The sequence below is a fragment of the Anarrhichthys ocellatus genome, unplaced genomic scaffold (assembly GCF_004355925.1).
Source record: "Anarrhichthys ocellatus isolate YVR2014 unplaced genomic scaffold, GSC_Weel_1.0 scaffold58, whole genome shotgun sequence".
NCBI classification, from domain to species: Eukaryota; Metazoa; Chordata; class Actinopteri; order Perciformes; family Anarhichadidae; genus Anarrhichthys; species Anarrhichthys ocellatus.
This window is the reverse complement of record NW_022280088.1, coordinates 2,488,397-2,510,747: the sequence shown is the minus strand read 5'-3', so window position 1 is coordinate 2,510,747 and position 22,351 is coordinate 2,488,397. Positions and strand designations below refer to the sequence as shown.

Sequence of the window (22,351 nt, the reverse complement as noted above, 5' to 3'; positions counted from 1 at the left end):
CATGTTTACTGGCTTAGTTGGGTAAACATAAAAAATATGTTGTTTTTCAGTGATTTCATAATAATTGGGTGTAGAGTAATAAAGGCATTTCATTAAAAAAAGGCGATATTAAGGCTGCTCTATTGTTTATGACTTTGCTCATAGGTGGCATTAGCATCAACATTGGCAAGTAACATTTTCACATTACTCTTCTTTTTGCTGCACAGAAATCGACATTGAGCGCTGTGTTCGTGAATCCATCAACCTCTTCTGCTGGACTCCAAAGAGTGCTACGTATCGACAACATGCTCAGCCACCAAAGGCCGCTGGTGACATTGGCTTTGGGAAAGCAGCAACATACTACTCGTCTGACTACCAGGACATGCCCAAGACAGACCTGGTGAGTTGAATGAATTAAGTTGAATCTTTTCTTCACAGGTTGTGAACTGATTTTCCTTATTATCTCCATAGTGTCTCCAACTTTTACTGTCAGTGACTGTTGAGGTTAAGCCACAGTGACCAAGGAGGGAGTCTTCTTTTGTTTGCCCTTAGCTGGTGTTTTTTTCTGCGATTTGTTTTTATGCTGTATCTGTTATTACAGTACAAATTAAGTCTTTGTTTCTAACGTCTGGTATCTGAGACAATGAGCTGTCTCTTTCAACGCACTTTGAATATTCAAGGGCTCGAAATGACACAACACAGGTTTCAATGAAATTATATGTTAGAGACAGAGTGAAACTAGACTTTTTATAGGAATTCAGTTCATCATATACATCTGCTGATATGCTGCAAAATCTATATCTTAACAAACAAGTGACATAATGCTCTTGGTAATAACATATAGTCGTATTAATGGGGTAATGTTTTGGTAATTTCAAAATATCTTGGTAATATGGATTCATTTTATGTATTTGAATACCAATAATGGGAAAAACATCTCTCGGGTAATAACGGGGCAGTAAGTACAGGCTAAGAATCTGCTCAAAATACAAGGTTTTATCAGGTAATATTCTCTTATTAAAGTTAGAGAGTAAAACTTACTCTCTAACTTTGAGCTGATGCAATCACAGAGTAATACCATGTAATATTAAGCTGAGGTTCTGTTTTGATGAAGACAGCATAATAACAGGTTAATATGCTTGTTAATATTGAGGTAATGTTTACCCTCATGTTTAATGTTTTGATAATAAAAAGTAATAGAGATCGCTATCAACAATTACCACAAAATAATGCAGATATTATATTCTAATTTTACTGTAGGTTAATGCTGTCAGAATTCAATTTCAAATTCACTGATCAGTGATTTGAAATATAAATATCAGCCTAACATTTATTGTGTCTTTACATAGTCAGCATGAGCAATCTTAATACAAGGCTGCCAGATCTTTTTCTTCTTATTTAGTGCCACTCATACAGACTCACACTGTACAGACATGATGGGTTATTTATAAAAGGTTTAATAAATGTGTATCATCAGCAGCTGATTTTAAATTGGAAGGTAGAGTTTGCTTGTGAAATATTTGTCAGCTTTCTTCAGACTGTTGCCATCCAGTTTTTAAATTCTTGCTACTTGGACCCACTTTCTGATTTGCACAAGGAGTGACTCACGGCAAATTACCCAACACCTGATTGTAGAACAGTGCAGTGACCCAAGTAGGCATGTTAAGCTGTATTGATTATTTATTTTACAGTTTAATGCTCGATACAGAACATGACAACCCCAGTCTTTAACTCCAAAGTGGCCAAATATTGATTTGTTTTAAAATGCATACTCTTAACAAATACAAACAAAATATACAAAATATCTCTGTTGTAGCATTAAACAAAATACATTGCATTAAATTTGATTCGTTTGGCAGATGCTTTTATCAAAAGTCCATTCAGTGTGAGATGGCCATCCCTCCTATAGAAATACAGATATATGTGCAAATAGAAATAAAAACATAGCAACCAGAAACTTTGGAATTAGAAGAACTCAGCGCCCAGCAGCAGCATCTCCTCCCACGGCCAGGCGTAGAGCTTTGCTTTGCTGCTCCGCTGGTCCCTGCTGGGAGCCAAACCCAACACCGCACTGCTGGAGACCCAGGCCGTGTTGCTGGGTCCGCTGGAGAGAAGGGAGGCACAGGAGAACCAGAACCAGGACTGTGCAGAGCAGACTGTTGGATCCTGCTCCAGTAAAATTATAGGTTTTCTAAAAGGACTCTAGTGCTTGGAAATTATCCCACCTTTGTCCATAGGGAACCCCAAAATTGAACACAAAATGAAGGTTCCTTGTAGCAGCTTTAAACAAACCCGCATTTAAGGAGTATTCATTGATTTGATGCGTTCTTTCACACATCTATTGTCTTTGTTTAGTTTTTGTGGCGCAGCTCTGTTTGCCTTTCACACCTGACTGAATTGTGTTCAGAAAGCTCACAAACACTCTTGTCAGCCCCTATCTGCTGTGTGCCCAAGTGATTGCTGTAATCTTTCTCATTCAGCCAAAGCTGAATGAGAAATGGGTGGGAGGTGGCATTGATCCATGGCCACATCTATCTGCACCTCCTGTCTTCGTCTGAAAACATTCAGGCAGTAACGCACTTTGCAATGACACTCTCATCACTAGACTGTCCACAGACACACATACAGTACACACAACACTAATTGCACAGTACGACTGCGGAAAAGACATCCAGGAATTAGGAATCTGAATGTTGATATAGAAATTCTTTGCTCATTTCTCATTATTAAACATGTCGGCACATATTACGCCTAGACTTGAAGACTGCTGACTCTACGAAATTCTGATGAGTCACTTGACTTTCTCAGCTAAAGCCTGGTTAGGTTTGCGTCGTGTGTGAAATACTGCAAGATGAGACTGTAGCAACAGCAAATGAAGTCACATCTATCAACATGCAGTCCCTCCCTTTTCAGTTGCCCCTATAAAATCAATCCGAAGATGACTTGAAAGATATCTTTTCTCGAGATTAAAAGGTGCTATTTACACACACGCACAGACTGTTGGTTCACACAAACTAACAGTAAACCAGTTACACTGTATGTTGCCATGTGTTCAATGTAGGTCCATGTTTGCTTTTGGAGTGCATGTCAACAGGACACATTATCCAAACAGTTTGGAATCATCTCGGACAGGAAATTGTTTTATATCTCATATTAGCTTAAGCTAAAATTTGTATTGTATTTTTGTACAAAGCAAAGACTGTGGATTATTTATCCCTCATCACTTACATTGAAAATGCTTTAAGAAGGGATCCTCTTTTATTAGGGCCATTATGGACAAGTTTTAATCTAAGAAAGGTTGTTTGAAGATAGACTTGAAAGGATGTGAATCTATCCTGTAGGCTAAGATTTAATGGGAAAGATGGAATAAAACAACAAACAATACTCAGTGGTGGAACTACAGTTACAGTATACAGTGAATTCTGACTTTTTCTGTGGTTCTCCACGATGTCTTGACTAACTGAATATTGTAAAAATTGTTATGGCTGATCCGGTACAGATGCTTATATGGTATGTTTGTGTTGCATGCTGCCCTATCACCCTCCTCTCTGGTAAGAGAGCAGGAGTCTTTGTCAGCAGATTCTCCGCCCTCGTAGTGAAGAGAAATCCATCTCACTGGACAGCTGCTGTCCACTCAGCTTGGTCTGAGTGAGTGAATCGGAGAAAACAGGCTCTCCTTCTCTGTTCTCTGAGCCACTAATAAGACAATCTAAACATAGCAAAACAAATACAAAAGACGCCCTGCACTTGAACCATTCATTAAATTGTTGACTTTGTCTCATCAATCGTTGACATATATGTATTTAGTTCTTCTCCAGTGAGTTGATCAAGTTTGGTGGTCTCCCTAATTCTCAAATTGCTTATTGAGAATGGCGTTCACATGCAGATTTATGGATGACTGCTTGCATGGGAGTGTCGCTCAGATGTATAAGTTGTCCATCTCAAAAAGAGGATGGTATTATTATTGGCTAGAAGGTTATGCTTAACATTGGTAGTTTTGAGAAATGAAAAGAAACAAATTCGGTACAGTTCACAGGAGGTTATAGTTGAGAACATTGTCATGTAACAGCTGGCAGAGCTCGTTTTTCAATGATTGAGCGAATGGATGTCCATAATGCTTCCTGGTTCCAATTATTCAGAACTTGTGCACCACATGAACTGTGAGCAAATGGAGCATCTTCAATTAGGTAGGATAATCTATACCAGATTTGAGTTGAATGGGTAAAGAAATTAAGTTTTCACTGACTAAGACCAAGACACAATCACGAAAACACCTGTATAATATACACTATATGATGCAATCTAATACAACATCTCTGCAATATATTGTAGCATTTTGAAGCCTATTATATAAAGTTTAGTTGACAATATGACATATTTCAACCATTAGAAACATTTCCCAATATTATACACATTACAGAAACGGCCATAGAATTTAATGAATGCCTCTCTGACACATTGTCAACAGACTCTAAACTATAAAGGCTTCACAAAGCTGGGATTTATTTCAGGGTGTCATAAAGTTTTGGATTGCATTACACGTTACTGTGTCTGCCCCGTTTTACTTCCAGTTATTAAAAGCTTAATCATAAGTAAACTCTACAACGTATTTCAGTGATACATCTTTCAAGTAAAGCTAATACTGCTCTTCAAAGCCATCAATATTTCAGCTAGAGTGCTGTACATACATACTGTACAATTTGAAAGGTTTTTAGTTGCCTTATGATTTCATTCGTCTGTAATGAACACATGACTAAAATTCTAAGTCATCAAACATAAGTGTAAAACAAGTTGCTTATACAACAGTAAAGCAGCATTATATTTAGATCTACTGTAACTCTGTGGTCAAAGTGTGCGTCTGGTCTCAAATTCTGTCTTTTGTCAGCAAAAAGAGAAGCACTTTCATTAGAGGAGGCTGCTTTTTCTCAAAAGAAATCATTCATGTCTGAGCAATATTGGTAACTGCTGTGTGGCCAGAATTAAAACAGGAAAATGGTGTGTGTTTATGTGCATGTGAAGCTTCTGTGAGGGGTATGTGTTGTCAGCGTTTCGCTCAGATCGTGGCCTCAATTATGCTCTTCTTCTCTTCTGTTCTTGTCTGACTGCAGACTTGGCAGATACAATGTGTTTGTGTGATTTGGAAGTGATGCTCAAACACCACAAACTGTGATGTTTGATATGTGAAAACCTCAGTACACTAACCATCACGCAGTGTGAAGGCTCTTTAAATGAGTCTTTAACCTTGTCATCAAGCTTTATCCCAGCTGAACAACCCCAGTTACCAGTTACCAGTTCAATATGTTAAGTGATTGGGTTTCTTTTGGCAACTGTGGACCACGAGCATTTGTGAGTACAAACCACTGCAGAGGATTTGTGTCTGCTTATCAGTAGCTCCAGTTTAGCCTCATCACTGTCAGGCCAGTGAAATGCAAAAGTGTCATTAAGCCATTTTCAGCTGGCACACACTGCTCTTCCTGACATTTCAGTCACCACAGAGTGCTCCGTCAGCCACAGGCAATGACAGGCTGCATATTTTTGCCTGTTTCTGTCACATGATATGGATACATTCATGTGTAGTGAGGGAGAGACATATTTCTTTTTTTTTTACTATAGGTGTTGCAACTCATCAATTGCTGCACACTGAAGATGTGCATATGGATGAGCTCAGCCAAGCAACTGAGCCCGATTTACTCAATGGAGATGTCCGAAGTCCTTATGCACTTTCAGAAACAACACAACCCAGTTGGGTAGAGCAGTCAACAGCTTACCACTGTCAGTTATGCCAAACCCAAAACAGCACTGACTGCTGTGTCAGCAGATCACTTTCACAGGGTTTGGACTCAGGACGTCCGAGTAGAACTGTTGCTCCTAAATGTTGAATCAGCCAGAATGTTCACAATGTTGGCTGAACACCCATCAACCAGTTATTTTCTAGTGATGTGTATAGAAACGATTTGCATTTTCTGCAGTGTTCTGTTTGTACCTGCAAGAAAGCCCCATGCACCACTGCTCCGGGGATTAGATGGTACGTGATAGTCAACAGGACTTGCTGTAATCATTGCTTATCACGGCAGAAAGTCCTGCCAGCTCCGTAGGTTAAGACCCAGCGGAACACTTGCATCGTTTCCCATTGGATGGAGAGATTGGTGCAACTGTGTTCTCTTTGGATTTTGATTTTAATTCATCTTGTGGAAGTTTTAACAACCAAGTACAAGTTACATTTGAAATGAATAAACTCCACTTCCCAGTATAGGTTTAAGTGCTATCTGGAAAGCTTCCCTGTTTTTGAAAGGAACTCGCATGGTACCTGGTTCCCGTGCAATTGAACCGTGATCTTCTCATCTCTGGGTTTGTGCAGCAAAAATGTAAAACAATGCTAAAAGCAGGGATTTAAAGCTGGTATTCTTAATGTTTTAGTACATGTGTTTACTGTGACAGCATGTGAATTCACTAAAATGTATTCTACTTACTTACTATTAACCACATTATTTTATCACTCGAGCATGTGAATTGATTTCTAAGATCAATGACTACCTACATTGTTTTCCTTCAGCCTTCTTTGCCAATAGAGCTGACCATACAATGCAGTGCAGTCATGGTTTTTCAATAACTTCCTGCTCACATTTTGCTCAAATTTCACTTTTTTTTAAGACATAGGGCATCTGACATCTCAAAGAGTTTATTTACATTAATCATGCAACCAGACATCCTTCCTTTTTCTGATACTTAATGTAATTTTAAATGTATGTGCTGTATTAAGTAGTTAATTTGCAATTGTATAGTTGTGCTGGATTAATGTGATGGTATTAATATGTTGATGTGTGCTTGTAAAAGTCTCCCTTTATAAATGTTAGTGTAATGGTGTTGCTGCATTTATATTGATGTTTTTAGTCTCTGGTGACTCTTGCCAAGGGACTGCAGATGGAAATTAGCTAATGGCTTATTCTGGCATCAATCATCTATTTGTGAATGGTCCAATGATAAAGAATACAACATAATGATAACAAAAACAGAGCACATTGATTGGTAGATGCATAAAATGTCAAGACTTCTGTTAAATCCAAGTAATGAATTACTTTATGGTTGGTTTCAATTTGTAGGCTTGTCTCCACAGGCAGGTTTTTCTGAGCAGGTGTGTTCAGTCACACCCTGGTTTACTCCCAAGTTGAACTAACACTTTTATTTTGCCTGTCACAGTTCCCTGGTCCTGTACAAGTGGCCTGCTATTGGCCTTTAACAAATTAGACATACTTCCCTGCCTGTAACACTATCACCATGTCTTATTACGATTCCATTCTAAAGGGCTATTTGAGACATGTTGTCATTGTGACACAGGGGTGTTGATTCAACTTCTTGGTCATTTTGTGTCTGTATGTGTCACATGCATGGTTTAATGCTGTGTTTTGTAGTGGTAGTGGGCTATTATTGAAATGGCACTATTTGCAACAGCAAATACAATGTAGTTAATGAGTGTAGCCATTGTTTTGTCCCCAACCACTAACTAAATTGGGGGCATGAGGCAAGAGGAATCAGGACCTTGGTGACTTCACCTTTGTTCCAATTTCCTGGTGGAAACCTCGACTTTGTAATGTGTTTCTGATTATTAGAAATACAAACACCACTCCTCAAATCTCTTCCATTTTGCAATTCTGACTCTGTTTTGGGGATTCAGGATTTAAAGGTACTCGCTCAAATGCACAGAATTGTTTCATTAAAACCTTTTTCCAGAGGAAATTCATATTAAAATCCTTTCTGGACTCACAGATGTTTCTGACTGCTACACTGTTGGTTGGATGGATTGTTCAGCTAGCCAATGGAGTTAATGCATTCAAACATTTTATTTCATGGATGGCAGAGTTTTGGCACTAAACCTACTCAACATGCAGTTGGCCCTTCTCTGTTCTGTAAATTGCTTTCATACAGTGTGCTGACCAAACTGCTTAATGACCAGTTATTATCACAATGCATTTGTTTGTTGAAAATAAATTATCAGTATACTCCTTTTTTCACATTTAATGCTTAAAATGACTTCAGGGCATCTGGGAATCATAGAGGTATTACACTTGCTCACCATTGCAGCCATGCCTTTGGCTCAGTGCTTTAATAAACCTATTTGTCAGTGCACATGGAAACTGGCAACCGTGTTCTGGTCACTGCAGCTGATTGTCTGTGGTGCTCTCTGACTTGTGGGTTAGTTTGACAAACTGTTTAAAAGGACGGTGTTAAATATTTCAAAAATACAGAAAGAATTTACTTAACATGAAAGGCATTCAGGCCTAATCGCTGGTTTTTCGATTTTTAAGAAGCAACAATATCCAAATTTAAACTATTCTTTCTGTCTCTCGAGTAATTTTACAATAATTACTTATTACTGCTCTACACTTTTCTCCTTCTTCATATGATCTCCTGTTCCTTTTTCTTTTTTTGTAGTCCCGGGAGCCTCTGGCGCTGTGTGACCTGAAAGCAGAATTATCTCCGAGGATCTCGGCCGAGGACCTAATCGACCTGTGTGAGCTGTCATTGGCCGGGCCCACCAAAAGGACCAAAGCCGGCAAGCCCAAAATCATTGCTGTTGACATCCGTACTGTCGAGGAGTATCCTTACCATTTCTGAACTTTTACCGGCCAGTCCGTTAAATGCTGTCATTTTAACATTCAAATACATTGTACAATCTTTCTCTGCTGAGGCACATCAGGAAATGGTGCACGTAGACTGGAGCTTGTTTGAACAACCTTGGATTGTGTCCAACAAAGCAAGAACAAGAAATGATCTGCTGACAAATTATTGCCAATTTCAGATAAGGTTGTTCTGAGTAGAATTTACGTCAGCAAACCTCCAACTTGAAGTTTTCTGTTACTTAAGGGAGGGTTATAATTATTCAATTCTCACTCAGCTGAGATGCAACCCAGCTGAGTGTAGTTTTGAGTGCCATGTTATACTAGAAAAGATGGGTCCTACAACATGCTGTCCGACCACATCAGGAATCAAAAGTGTTTATAGTTGTTCCGAAAGGCTACACATGAAGGTCGAGTGAAAAGCTGGCTGTCGGGTGAGCGGAGGGAGATGCAATAACCGCCTGTACTTTCAGACAGTCTCTCCTGGAAGACATTCATAGTGTTGCACTAGTTTGTACGCATGAAAAGTGACAGAAATTGTTGTGTAAGGAATGAAAAAAGAGAGCTTGACGTCCGAAAGTTGCCAAACACAGCCCCCCCCCCCCCAATTGTGACAGCACTTCTGCAGAAGTATATTGGCAATTTTTTTTCTTGTAGGCAGGACAGGAAATAGCATGGAAAGTGTTGTAATTCTAAGCAGTTTGAGCTAGTAGAATCATTATTGAACAATACCATCACTTCTTTACAAACACTTTTAAAAGAACCATACAGCAAAAGTCTTTTGTCTTGTGCAGTCTAGTAGGCAACAGGACAAGATTTTGGCATCAGAGGCGTTCTGGTTTCAGTTTGTAGTTCTAGTAGCAACCAAGGAAACGATGAGCGTTGAACAAAGTCTTGGTCCGGATATCCGCTCGCTACACCGGACCCCAGAAATATAGCCCCTTGCCCCCGAAGGCTTATCCGTCTTGAGACCGATAGTCGATGGGGCTCAGAAGATAAAACAATGAATTACAACTATTAATGTTATCAAGTATGAAACCGACATAGTTAGTGGATTAAGATTACACTGCACACTACAAGGCAGTACCTGGTGTCAGTGTTTTGCAGAGTTTTTAAAGTGAACCACAGGCACAGAAAGTACACCAGTGACATTACCATCTAAGGCAAGTAGCAACAGATTCAGGGTGGATGATCTACTTTAGTCAGGTGCTGCCAGATTCTGCAACATTGAGTTAGGCCCATTACATCCACCCAGGCTGCCCCACCACATCCTGCAGTCTTAGGGGAAGGGGGTTGATTTGAGAGGATTCTCCCGCGTCTTTCTTTGGAGATACATGGTTTTCACATGCAACAATATGCATTGATTGATGTGCATACACATACAGTACATAAATGTAGTTGTCCCATTCAATCAGATTCCCTGTAAATCCCTTAGATTAAAAATGAAAATGTCAATAGCTTGCCACATTCAATAGCATCTTTATTAATCTTTTTCGTAACTCTGCACAAAATTACAATATTTCAGAAATTATTGAATTTTGCTTTTGCAGATTTTTATTTATAACTAGGACTGTATTGGCCCAGAGAACCCCGCCTGTACAAATTCAGGGGACCCAAAGAAGTGAGCGTCACCCTTCAGATCAGTGGAATGGTAATCGTCTAAGGGGGTAAAAGAGCCATTAATCAATAGGGATTCGTGGATAGAGCAAGATTGCAAGATGTCAGTTCCTCTAGCCGAAATTCCTACATAAACGTCGTTATAGACAGACCTCAGGCTAACACACATGGACAAAGGGAATTAACCACTTTCGCAGGATTTGGCAACCCTTGTTCACCTTTATTGTGATCTTAGGCAAAGCTCTGTTGTGGGTTTCTGCATTTACAAAAAGTGGATTAAATTCTGTGGAGTTAATCAGGACAATCTAGATTTGTCTGTTTAGGTTCCTGGTGGTTATTATCTGCTGTAAAACAACTAGCCTCTTTCCAAGACTAAATGTACCACAATAGGATTTGTCTGTTCATGGATTATCTGCTGCGTTATGTAACAAACTGACTATGTGTTCTTGTGGCAGATGTTATGATTTGATGAACATTATCTTTTGACCGAGAAAGAAGCACCATTTGTCTTGGGATATGTAGCAATAATGTCAATAGTTACGCTCTCAGAGATAGGACAAGCTCCTTTTCTCAAGAGTAATTATTCCATTACATCCCACTGTGGGGTTGTTCACTGTCCCTGTGCTGATACTCGTGTCGTTTTCCAGTAAATCCCTCACTAAGAAGCAGTCTTGTTCTTTTCTTTTCTCCTGCTGACTCCCTCATTACATCTCATATATCTCTATTGTCCCTGCTCCTTCCTAATTTTTTTCCACACTGCTATCTTGAAGCTTGCCGTACATGCTTTTGTATTGGACGCCATCGTGATAAGCAGTATAACAAGCTCTCTCTAGGGTATCATTGAGCTGACTTGATATTGTTTAATACTGTCTTTTTTTATCAGTGTTGCCCAATGGTATTACTGTTACTTGTCTCTCTATGAAGGGGCGTTACCTGTTCAATGCTTTGCTCCTTGACCCCACTGCTTTTAGCTTTAGCAGAGGCCATATTTCTGGCAGCATCAACATTCCCTTCAGCACAGCGTTCAGCCCTGATGGTGAGCTGGTGCAGTGTCCTGCAACAGGAATCCTCCAGAACTACAGAGGACGTGTCATCGTGATCATTAGCCACGCCATGAAAACTGCTGCTATGGTGAGAAAGCAGTCAGACACACACACACACACACATACACGTATACACACTATCTAAACTCTTAACTCTAAAGTGTTAACTCGGACATATAAACCCAAGATGTGCATTACATAACCTACCATAGAGATGTTATATACAAACACTGTATAATGTTGTGAAAGTCGATCTCTCTGTAATGTTGCTTTTTGTAATATCTAAGGCGGACATGTTGGTACCATTAATGTTTGAACGTGCATTAGAAGTATTGAGTGGTCAGCAGTGAATGCAGGTGTGGTGCAGATAACAGATGGTAATCTTGTTAAAGTGCCCTGTGGTGTTTCTAAATTGCCAGACTCTCCCAGTTTACTGTTTTAGCCATGCAAGTGAGAGTGCTTTGGGATGGCAATTCATGTCATTAATTGAATTACTTTTTGGATTCCTTGACATGATGACGGTGCGAGATGACAAGTTAACAATTTACTTTGTCTCATACCTTGATTTTTGACCAAATACCTTGAAGACCAGTGACATTCCCTTCGTTCAGCCTTGGCTGTAATTAGATTTTCATCTAATAAGCGTGAACACAGAGGTTCGCATTAACATACTCAACTCAGAGGTGAACATTTTAAACATACCTGCTAAACACCAGCATGTTATCATTGTGAGCATGTAATCAAGCTGATGTTAGGCTTTATCTCAAAGCACAACTGTGCCTAAGTACAGCCCCACAGAGCCTCTAGCAAGAAAGACGGGTTTGGTAAAGATTGTACTCTGGCTGCTGCTGTGTTCCCAAAAACAACAACCTGAGTGATTTGCTGCAGTGCAACGACACACCAAGCAATTTTGACAAATAACAGCAGAGGGATGTTTTTTAAACTGCAGAACGAAACAAAGTTGCCTCTATATTCATCTTTTCAGAGGTGTCTCAGTGAGTGTGATATCCCTTTAGTGTCCTGGGTAGGGGTCATGTCAGGACAGTGGAAGCAGACCTCAGGGTCATATTGCCTCCTTAAAAAAACCTTCTAATCATCTGGACCTCACTGGAGTCTTAGGTGAAACTCCACAAGAGCAGTTGTCTAGTGAGTTTATGCTGCTTTTTAAAAAAATAATGTTTCATCCTGCGATGAATTATCCAGATTTCCAAACTTAACATTTTCAAGTGAAATTACTCACCGAATCACAAAAATTTGTGTTTCACAATCCAATCCAAAATCCAGCAATAACACAACTATTCCAGTCAATACACAGCAGTTTTCACCAATGTATGTTTTTTTTTTAAATAAATATATATTCGTCTTACTTTTTGGAAATTATTTAACAATAATTCATAAGTCATAACACTCGTAAATACTTGTGAAATAATAGTTAATGAAAACAGCCGTGAACCATATATTTATAGTCAATATATTTATACTAATAAATTAGCTGGAAACATTCCCTGATATCTGTTTTAATATGAAGCTCTATGACTATCCTCATTGAGGCCGTAGGGTGAAAATGAGACAGATGGGCCACATACAGGAAACAACACAACCATGAAACAATGTGAGTGAGTAAGTTTGGTTGCCTGCTTGTAGAAAACTGACCTTCATTGAAGAGTGTTGGAAATAATTTCCTTTCATTTTGTTTTACTCAATAAGCAATTTGTCATATTTTAGCTGTATTCCTCTGAAAGCAGCAGAAAAATATGAATGAATACAGTAGTATTGTAAATGTATAGGTCTGATGTACAGTGTAATAAAAACTTCTAAAAGACACTTGGACCTTAGCCAAGGCTGTAACCGGCTTTTACATAAATCATTATCTTTGACATTTCAGAGCAGAAAACAACTTCAGAGTAACAGAACAGAAAACTGTATTGATCATTATATATTCTCCTTTTGTGCTCTCATTAGAATAAATTAGCCAAACTTAAATAAAAAAATACTCAGCAGGGATATTGCTTCTGGCAACATCCCAATTTAGAAAAGATGTCCTCCTTCCATATGTTGGAAAGTAAGAGAGGGAAATAAGTAGTTCTCCCTAATTAAAGAGACATGAGTCCTAGATTTTTTTAGGGAGCAGCGGAAAGATATCAGTTTCTAACCTGGTTAAAAATAACCGTTACAGAGAGTAATGGAAGAATTCTTCTGCAGATAGACTGAAGTGTAAATACATCTGTTTGTGAACTGCTCATGTATCAGCACGTGGTCATAGCTCTACTATTTCGATAAATAGAAAATCTGTGTTATACAGCATTAGTCTAATTATGTTTCATCATCATCATCATCATTTTGTATTAAGTATGACGATTGATCACCATCTTTATCATCACACATGCAGGCAAGTATGATGACTATTCAACCTCCCCTCCCCACTATGGCCAAACCCACACTTGAAATTCCACATCTGAGGTTCAACCTCAGTAATTCATCAGACCTTTCAGTCGTGCAGGTCACAAAAGTAAAGGTCAATAAAAGGACTCAATTGTGCTTAAATGCCATCCACATCTCTGTGCACCAGACCAGTGGCATTATCATTAACTCAGGGGCAAAGCAATGAATGCACTCTCTGTGCTCAGGCTTTACTGTGCACCTTTAACATTTAAAACCTATTGGCGTTCAGAAGTACGCCTGATTCTTCATGCTCTGTTTTTATTTTAGTCGGTTGATTGAATCGGATTTTTTTTTTAACTGTACTCCTAAAACAATTGAATGTGTGAGCAACAACCCAGGCTGACAAAATAAGCTTTGTTTTGTTGGTGTTGTTGCTTTGTGATAGACACATGAATAAAATGAAATAAATGAACCTGGTCAATTAAACATCACAGTTTTTATTCAGAGGGATTATTTTTGTACATAAATTGTTGCTGGGTTTTACTCCGTATTTTAAAAAAATTAAATTTCTATGTCCATTATTTTTTTTAATTTTCTATTAGATAATTAGACAGCATGACTTTTATGAGCCTGTGAGCCTAGGCTCAGGACAAAAAAACATATAGTTGCAGACAGATTGCCAAACACATTTATAGATCGAAGCCATGGCAACAGGGAAGCAAAATAGCCAGTTGAGAGGTGTGCTTAAGGTAGAACTAAAGAATTGTGTTTTTCCAGCTCTTGAAAAGCAATACTTTTCACTCATTAATTAAAGGCATTTACATATATTTTATATATACATTTTTAAGGTTCTTTCACTTTTGTTTAGACCTCTTGTATTGACTGTATTTGACTCACGTTTCCCCGACTCCCCTGTTTGCTTCGTTGCACCTCATGGAGCTCCACAAAATACACCTCAATCACAATAAGTAGTTTGTGAAGTCCTGTGACCTTGCTTATTTCACAGCATAACTCCAGCCACCTTCAACCATGAGCAGAGCTCTAATGCAAAAAGCCAAAATAACTGAAGTCAGGGACTATTTAGGGCAATCTCACACAGTTTGGATGTTTTATTTGTTAACATAAAGGAACTCACAGTTTTGCACAGAACTCATCTGTGAAGCTTGACTGATTTTGTTGAAATAATACTTCCGGTTTTCACATGTAAAGCAATCAAGACCATCTTCAGTCCAATGAACTGTGTCCCATAAATAACACCATGTAAGCATTAATGTTGAATGTCCTGACATCTATGTAAATTGTGAATAAAGATAAACTACCAGGCTACGCATTCAGGTTTGGTTAAATTCCTGATGTATGACACAACTAAAGTTTATTTATCAATGTGTCAGTTTCTGTTTTGTAATACCTGTTGTGTATGATAAAATCTTACATTGTCATCCAGAGGTTTCACAATCAGATTTACCAAAATGTCACAAGGGCTTACACAACACAGGTCTAATGAGAGGTCACAACAAAAGTAACATCTGTTTATTCTAACTCAGTATCCCTGCTATAATTGGTATTTTGATTTGTACATTTTTGTAGCTTACAGGTTATGATTCAGTCTGATGTGTAATTGACGTTGAGACTTTATGGTAACCTTTGAGGCTGTCTTTTGTTGTGTTATTGCATTTCAGTGAATTGAATTGGAAGGTGTATCTACAGTAAATACAGAGGGTTATTTTATCAACAGTGACTGCAGAAAGAATGTCAAAGAGAAACGTCTTAGAGGAAGGTTCAGTCGAGACAAGTTCCTTTTCTCATTTGTTTTGTTGTCTCTTAAAATTTCACTTTACTTCCTCAAACTCAGTTTCTGTCTTGTCTGCTCCGACACACACACACACACACACACACACACACACACAATGTTCCACAGACATCAAAGTGTTTCCTAATTATTGAAGGGCTGTTATTGTATCACATTTTACACTTACATGTATTACCCCTAGCCAGTTGGCCAGATCAATTTCAAATTTGGTAAGGACAGCTTTGATACATTGATGATTATTTATCATGTGTGGTAACTGCAAGAGTTAACTCAAGGAAACAACACTGATGTTTGAGTTGTTTGAGGTCATGAGAACTTGCAATTCCTGAGAACTGCCTTTCCCTTTTTTTTTTGTCCTCCTAGTTTGCAGCACACCTGGTTAAGGTAAATTTCCAGCGGGTTTGTATCCTGGATGGAGGGATCAACAAGCTGAAGCCCACTGGAGTCCTGACTGTCCCCTCCCCTCAGATTTGACCCCGTATCTCAGCTTCACACGAACAACAGGGGCGAGTGTATATTGCATTTTGAGCCGATATTGAAACAAATTTAGACTCTTTTGATACACATTCAAATCAAATTAAACGGGTGTAAAATGAAAAACACCATTGTAATCCACTTCTCAACACAATTTGATTTCATCACCAAATATTCTTTGAGGACCCTTTTTAATTTTTTTGTCTCCAAACAAGAATGATTGAATCAGTTATTTTTTTCTGAATCTACTGCTATGTGTCGTAGTTGCTTTGCACTGATAAATGGAGCTGCCTGTGAATATCTTGATGTGTGTCAACCTGTCTGTTTTGAGCCAGTTGATCTAAGGAACTGTGTTGTATACTCAGTGGTCACTCTATGAGGTACACTTGTGTGAACCAATCCAATTTGTTCTGCCATAAAGCCTACTTTACTGTCTATAATGTTCATTTTTTGACACTGAAAGAAAGATGTTATGTTTAAGTAATGATTAAGCCATAGTTAATAATGGTGTTGAACCTGACTACATTATATTCAGAGGTGACAATAGGGAGGAAAAAGTTATTAACACCTCACTATAGTCCACCATAGTATGACCTCAGTAATAAACATATAAATGAATTAACTAATTTCTGACAATTCACAACAAAACTGAACAGTTATAAGCTTTGCAGAGGTAGAATATATGGCAGAGCTGTTGTATTAAATTGCATTAGATTGTACAGGTGTACAAAATCAAGTGGCCACTGAGTCTGTTTGTGTTCGAAACGATAGAAATAAGTCAGTGATTTGTGCATTTGATGATTTAATAACTTTGCCATTACCTTGTTTACCTGTCACTGAATTGTCCCTACTAGATTTTGTAATGTATGTATTTGTTCTGCCATAGAAATTGGTTTCTATCATGTTACAGTTGTTTTTAATAAAACTATCTGATGAATAATCTGGATAAACAGTGTCGGTAAATGCTTAGTTTGTTGTTTTATAATGTTTTGACGTTCTCACATTTAAAAGGTGGTTTGTCTTGATTGATGAGCAATACTGCCTTAAGACATCATTATTGCATCATCTTCATGTTCATACATGTCCAACATTCCATGGGCCATCGCTAGTTTTCCAGACAGGATTTTACGGATGCCCGCTGGCCGGTCCGCAGTATGCCCCGGGGGGACTACCGGCGCTGGAGCCGAGCTTGGAAGCTAACGTGACGGCCGGCAGCACCGCGGGTTTGTCGGAGGCTCCGTGCGGTTCGACATCATCGAAAAATGAGGCGGACACTGCACTGACTGAGCCACAGAGTGTTCCGACCATTGATGGCATCTGTTCAGGTAGTCCACGTGTAATTGGAAAGATTACCCAAAATGTAAACAAGAAACTGCTAAATCCCGCGATCTCAAAGAACAGGAAGTGGGCCGTCTAACGGAATGTCAATCATTCAAGAACAGTGTGGGATCCTAAAGTTAAGCCAAAAGGTCTCTTAGGTGGGCATCTGAACATAAAAAGTATTAAATCTAAAAGTGATCAAGTCCATCATCTTTTGCTTGATTCCAATTTAGACTTTCTTTGTTTATCTGAGACCTGGCTCCAAAAAAATGCTCCATCAGCAGCAATAACTGTGCCAGGTTATAGCATTTACAGGAGAGATGGGGTTGGATCAAAGGGTGGTAATGTCATGATCTATGTGAGAGATAGTATCCGGTGTAATGAAATCCAGTGGACTGTCTGTAAAGATTTGGAATGCATAGGTCTAGATATAATCTTATCACCGTGTCTTTCACACTTATTGTAATTTATCGGCCTCCCTCTTCCAATAATAGTTTCTATGAGGAGTTTGAGAAACTATTAAAAGAATGCAATTTCAGTAAAGAGGTAATTATTATGGGTGATTTTAACATCAATTGGGAGGACAAATCATCTAGAAAGAATCTTAAACTGATGACTTTGACCTTGTGCAGTTGATCAGTGGGCCCACAAGAATAACAAATTCCTCCAAGACCCAAATTGATTTAATATTTAGTAATAGGCCTGAGAGTGTTCTAAAATCTCTCAATATGGTAACTGGTCTTTCTGACCACAATCTGACTCTGGTAGCCAGGAAACTAACCAGCAAGTGTTTTAGGCCTTCTGTCAGGGATGATGAATCTTTTAGAATCCCCAAAAACAATCAAGAAAATTTTAAAAACACTGTTCAACTAATTGACTGGGATGAACTACTGTTTGGAATAGACATTGACGAAGACAGTCAACAATTCTCAAAAAAATTAGAGAACACTATCAAGGATTTTAATCGCAAATTTAGGCACAAAAATATCAAACACACTGTTCCTTGGATAAATGATATCTTAAAATTAATGAAAGAACAGGATTGTGTCTTAAAAACTGCAATTAAAAATAAATCGAGCCATGACAGACAACATTTTGCTATGCTGAGGAACAAAGTGGTAAAGAAATTAAGAAAAGCTAAGGCTGCTTTTTCCTGACTATAATGGAAAAGGCAAGAGGTAATACTAAAATGACCTGGGATCAGTTACACAAGCTAATGGGACATTTCAACAAAGTAAGGAAGCTGCAGCAACTTAACATAAATGGAAAGCTGTCAAATAACCCAGCTGAAGTAGCAAAAGCTTTCAATCACCATTTCATTGATTCTGTAGCTACTATTGCTAAATGTTTCTCCCCTGAGAATACACACGTCTGTACAGTAAATTCATTGGAGCCGACCTTCAGCATAAGAAATGTTACTCAATCAGAGGTCACGAGAATAATCAGGTCTCTTAAACCTTCCAAAGCAAAGGAGGTATTTGATATGGATGCAGTTATGCTCAAATAACTTAACACAACACTAACTGATCCCATCAGCAAAATCATCAACCTCTCAAACTCTCAGAGCATGTTTCCCAGTGTTTGGAAGTTGGCTGCTGTTGTTCCAGTATTCAAAGATGGAGATCCCCTTTCTACTTGTAATTACAGACCCATCGGTATCCTGCCAACAATATCAAAAGTTGCAGATAAGTTGGTAGCTGAGCAAATGATCTGCCATTTGAATACCAGTTATTTTGCATTTCACCCAATGCAATTCGGCTTCAGAGCCAATTATTCTACTGAGACAGCCACTTGTTTCGTCACAGAAAAAAAAATCAAATTTCTATTGGACAAAGGGGGAGTTGTTGGAGTTGTATTTCTTGATCTCAAGAAGGCATTTGACACTGTTAACCATAGCATTATTTTGTCCAAATTGCACAGCTACAATTTCTCCTCAGGTACACTGAAATGGATTGAATCGTATTTGCTAAATAGATCACAGTATGTCCAAATACAGAACTAACAATCTACCGCCCTCCACTTGTCCACAGGCGTCCCACAAGGATCTGTCCTGGGCCCACTGCTGTTTATATATCAATGATCTGCCATCAGCATGCCCTGACACCAACATCCAAATGTATGCAGATGACACTGTGATTTACTTGCATGGTACTAAAATGAAGTGGCAAATGAACTCACTAACTCCATGGTTCATGTAACTGCATGGTTAAAGCAATGCTGTTTATAACTAAATGTATCCAAAACAGTGTGTATGTTTTTTACCAAATCAAACTCTGGTAGTGTAGAGCCGGATGTTTTTGTATTTGGAGAGAGGCTACGGGTTGTACCTGACTACAAGTATCTCGGAGTACTTTTTGATTCCAAATTATCATTCAAATCTCAGGTGAAAAAGGTCTGTAACCAGGTCAAATTGAATCTATCAAATTTCAGGTTCACACGAAACTACATGTCAATGCAGAGACAGCTAAGACATACATGCTTTCTATGGTTGTTTCCCATATCACTTACTGTTTAACAACCTGGTCACAGGCTAGCACCACTACTCTGAAACCACTACAGTCATTGTAAAAACGAACACTCAAAATCCTAGATAAAAAATCTGTTCTTTCTCATCATTGCCCTATACTAAAAAAATATAACTTGTTTCGTTAGGATAACATGATTAAATATTTGAATGTCTCATGTACAAGATTATACATGGCTTGACCTCTCCTCCACTCAAACAATTTGTGATCACAAGAATAACTGGATATTGGCTCACAAGAGGAGCAGCAAGAGGGGATTGCATTATCTCACTCAGGAAAAGTGCTTTCAGTCATTCTGCATTTTCAGTACAAAGTGCACTACAATGGAACTCCATCCCAGTGACCATTAGAGAGCTACAAACATACAGTTCATTTAAATCTCAAATAAAGAAATGGTTGGTTAGTACCCAGCTCTGTCAGCACTAGATTGTAACTGTAACTGTGTTGAACTGTCTGTTGTCACCTGTCTGTCTTTCTTGAAATTGCCGGTCGACCCTCATCTACCTGCATGCATGTCTTTTATTGTTGTTAGCTGTGTCTGACTGGTTTATGTATTTCACATACTCTGCATGCTTTTATGTTTTGTGCCTCTGACATGGATGTTTTTTAGTGTCTAAACAACTAGAGCATAATATTGTCTTGAGTCCATGTTTCGATTTTAACATTGTCATCCCTCATTTTATTTGCGTTGTGTGTGTTGACTTTGAGAGCCTCTGTGTTGCATGTCTTGTTTGTACTTGACAATGTATAACAGTTTTATTCTCACTTTTTTCATTGTTTGTGCACCCATTGTAAAGTGTCAAAATTGTATAACTTTTAACTTTAATTTTATCTTCTGTTTTTAGGTTTATTTTTGTAACATCTGCCTCTTGGGACTACAGATGAAAAATAGCATTTTGGCTAACTCTGGAACATTTTGCAGAAATGTTTTTATTAATGTGCACTGTCCCATATCAAATAAACCAATAAATTAAATTCTATCACCAGAAGTAACTATTTACTGTTGATACTGACTCGACACTCCCACAAGACTTGACACTCCCACAAAACTGTGTGTATAAAATGAGAATTCAGTGTTGATTACTTTAAGACATCAAGAGAGCAGTTCATCAGAGGAACTTCTTGGTCTCATAAACTGGTAAGAGAGACGCTTCATTAAATTATTTTTAATTCAATTTATTACATTTTAAAGATTAGACTGTAATAGATTGGTGAGGGAAAAAAACATTTAATGTTAGTTCTTATATCTTTTGCTCATGCCATTTTAGTTGTGATACCAGTATGTTAACGTTTCTTTGTACTAAGGTTCATCTGGTAACAGTGAACCTGATCAGTACTTAGAATGGTTATTATTTTTCTCTCCCCACCAGGATTCCTCTGCTTGCCAGTGTGAAAATGGTGGATTATATAGTGACCGTGGCCACTGGCGATCTCGCCTTTGCCGGCACTTTTAACAATGTCTATATTAAGCTGGTGGGCACAGATGGAGAGAGCAAACGCACCTGGCTCGAGAGCCTCAAAGGGGTTATATCCTTCAGCACTGCAGCAGTAGTAAGTCTGAAATATCTTTCTCTAAATGTATAACACTCTTCTTCAACTTCAGATTATTGAATTGAATATCAATTTAGAGAAGCTGATGTAAACCCTCGTCAACTCAGACTGTGCAACAACAGGATATGTGCTGCTCTGTAACTCTTTAACTTACAGCCTCAAAGGTGACCAAAGCAACAAAAAAAGTCTCCATAATGAGCTCCAAATAAATATTATATTCATGCATTGTATACATCTTATATTCTCCATCCTTCTACATTCAGTATTGTATGCTAACTATCGGAATGTTACAGTTCACTTCTTGGTCAAATACGCAACCCATTTCTGTCATTACTCCAGGTGGCCAGTTTTACTGTGTCCTGCCCCGTCTCCATTGGAAAGCTGATCCTGATTGAGATAGATAAACAGCCTCACTTCATCTTCCCTGAAGACTCTTGGTTCCCTGCCAAGGTGGAAGTGAGATCCCCTGAGGGTGACACCTACAACTTTCCCATCTACCACTGGATCCCTGACAGTGAGGTGCACCGCTTCAGAGAGGGAACAGGTTTGTGTGAATTAGACTTGTCAGACATCATGTACCCTGTTCACTGACAACAGAAGACCTAAAAGAAGGAAATGCTGGTCTATAAGGAGACTGGAGTAACCAACTCGCTGTATTTATCAGCAATTTTAAACCTTGTTATTATTTCTTTCTTCAAGCTCTGAGAGTCTTTGAAGACAACCAAGGCAAGGAAATTCGGGAGCTGGAAATCTTGCAGCGAAGGGAAGACTATCGGTGAGCAGAGCTTATACACTTTTTAACTTTATTAAACACCCCAAAACTAACATTCATCTACGCCCTTTTGGGTGAAAATTAACCACCATATGACACTGTTACACCTGCCAGGGTTTATTGAAATGTATTTTGCAAAATTGCAATATTGAAGTCAAGTTAAGTTTATTATGCTTACATACTAAACTAAAACTGCTTATACACCGGTATCTGTATAAAGTTCCTCATTACTCAGCTCTTCTCTATTTACCAGTTGGGATGTG

At 38.5% G+C, this 22,351-nt stretch overlaps 2 protein-coding genes across 2 annotated transcripts in view; both read left to right on the top strand.

The window, feature by feature from the left end:
• The window catches only part of tbck (TBC1 domain containing kinase), a gene marked incomplete at its 5' end in the record, with an annotated part of 32,838 nt that extends 15,972 nt beyond the window's left edge, over nt 1–16,866 (top strand). Inside the window, 4 exons of the mRNA XM_031871401.1 lie at nt 207–379; nt 8,410–8,573; nt 11,183–11,342; nt 15,810–16,866. Coding sequence (XP_031727261.1) covers nt 207–379; nt 8,410–8,573; nt 11,183–11,342; nt 15,810–15,920 — 608 coding nt within the window. The remainder of the gene's footprint in view (nt 1–206; nt 380–8,409; nt 8,574–11,182; nt 11,343–15,809) is intronic.
• Nucleotides 16,867–20,803: 3,937 nt separating this feature from the next.
• The window catches only part of LOC116396676 (arachidonate 15-lipoxygenase B-like), a 22,867-nt gene continuing 21,319 nt past the window's right edge, over nt 20,804–22,351 (top strand). Inside the window, exons 1-4 of the mRNA XM_031871430.1 lie at nt 20,804–20,903; nt 21,136–21,316; nt 21,656–21,860; nt 22,016–22,091. Of these exons, the coding sequence (XP_031727290.1) occupies nt 21,161–21,316; nt 21,656–21,860; nt 22,016–22,091 (437 nt within the window). The 5' untranslated portion in view covers nt 20,804–20,903; nt 21,136–21,160. The remainder of the gene's footprint in view (nt 20,904–21,135; nt 21,317–21,655; nt 21,861–22,015; nt 22,092–22,351) is intronic.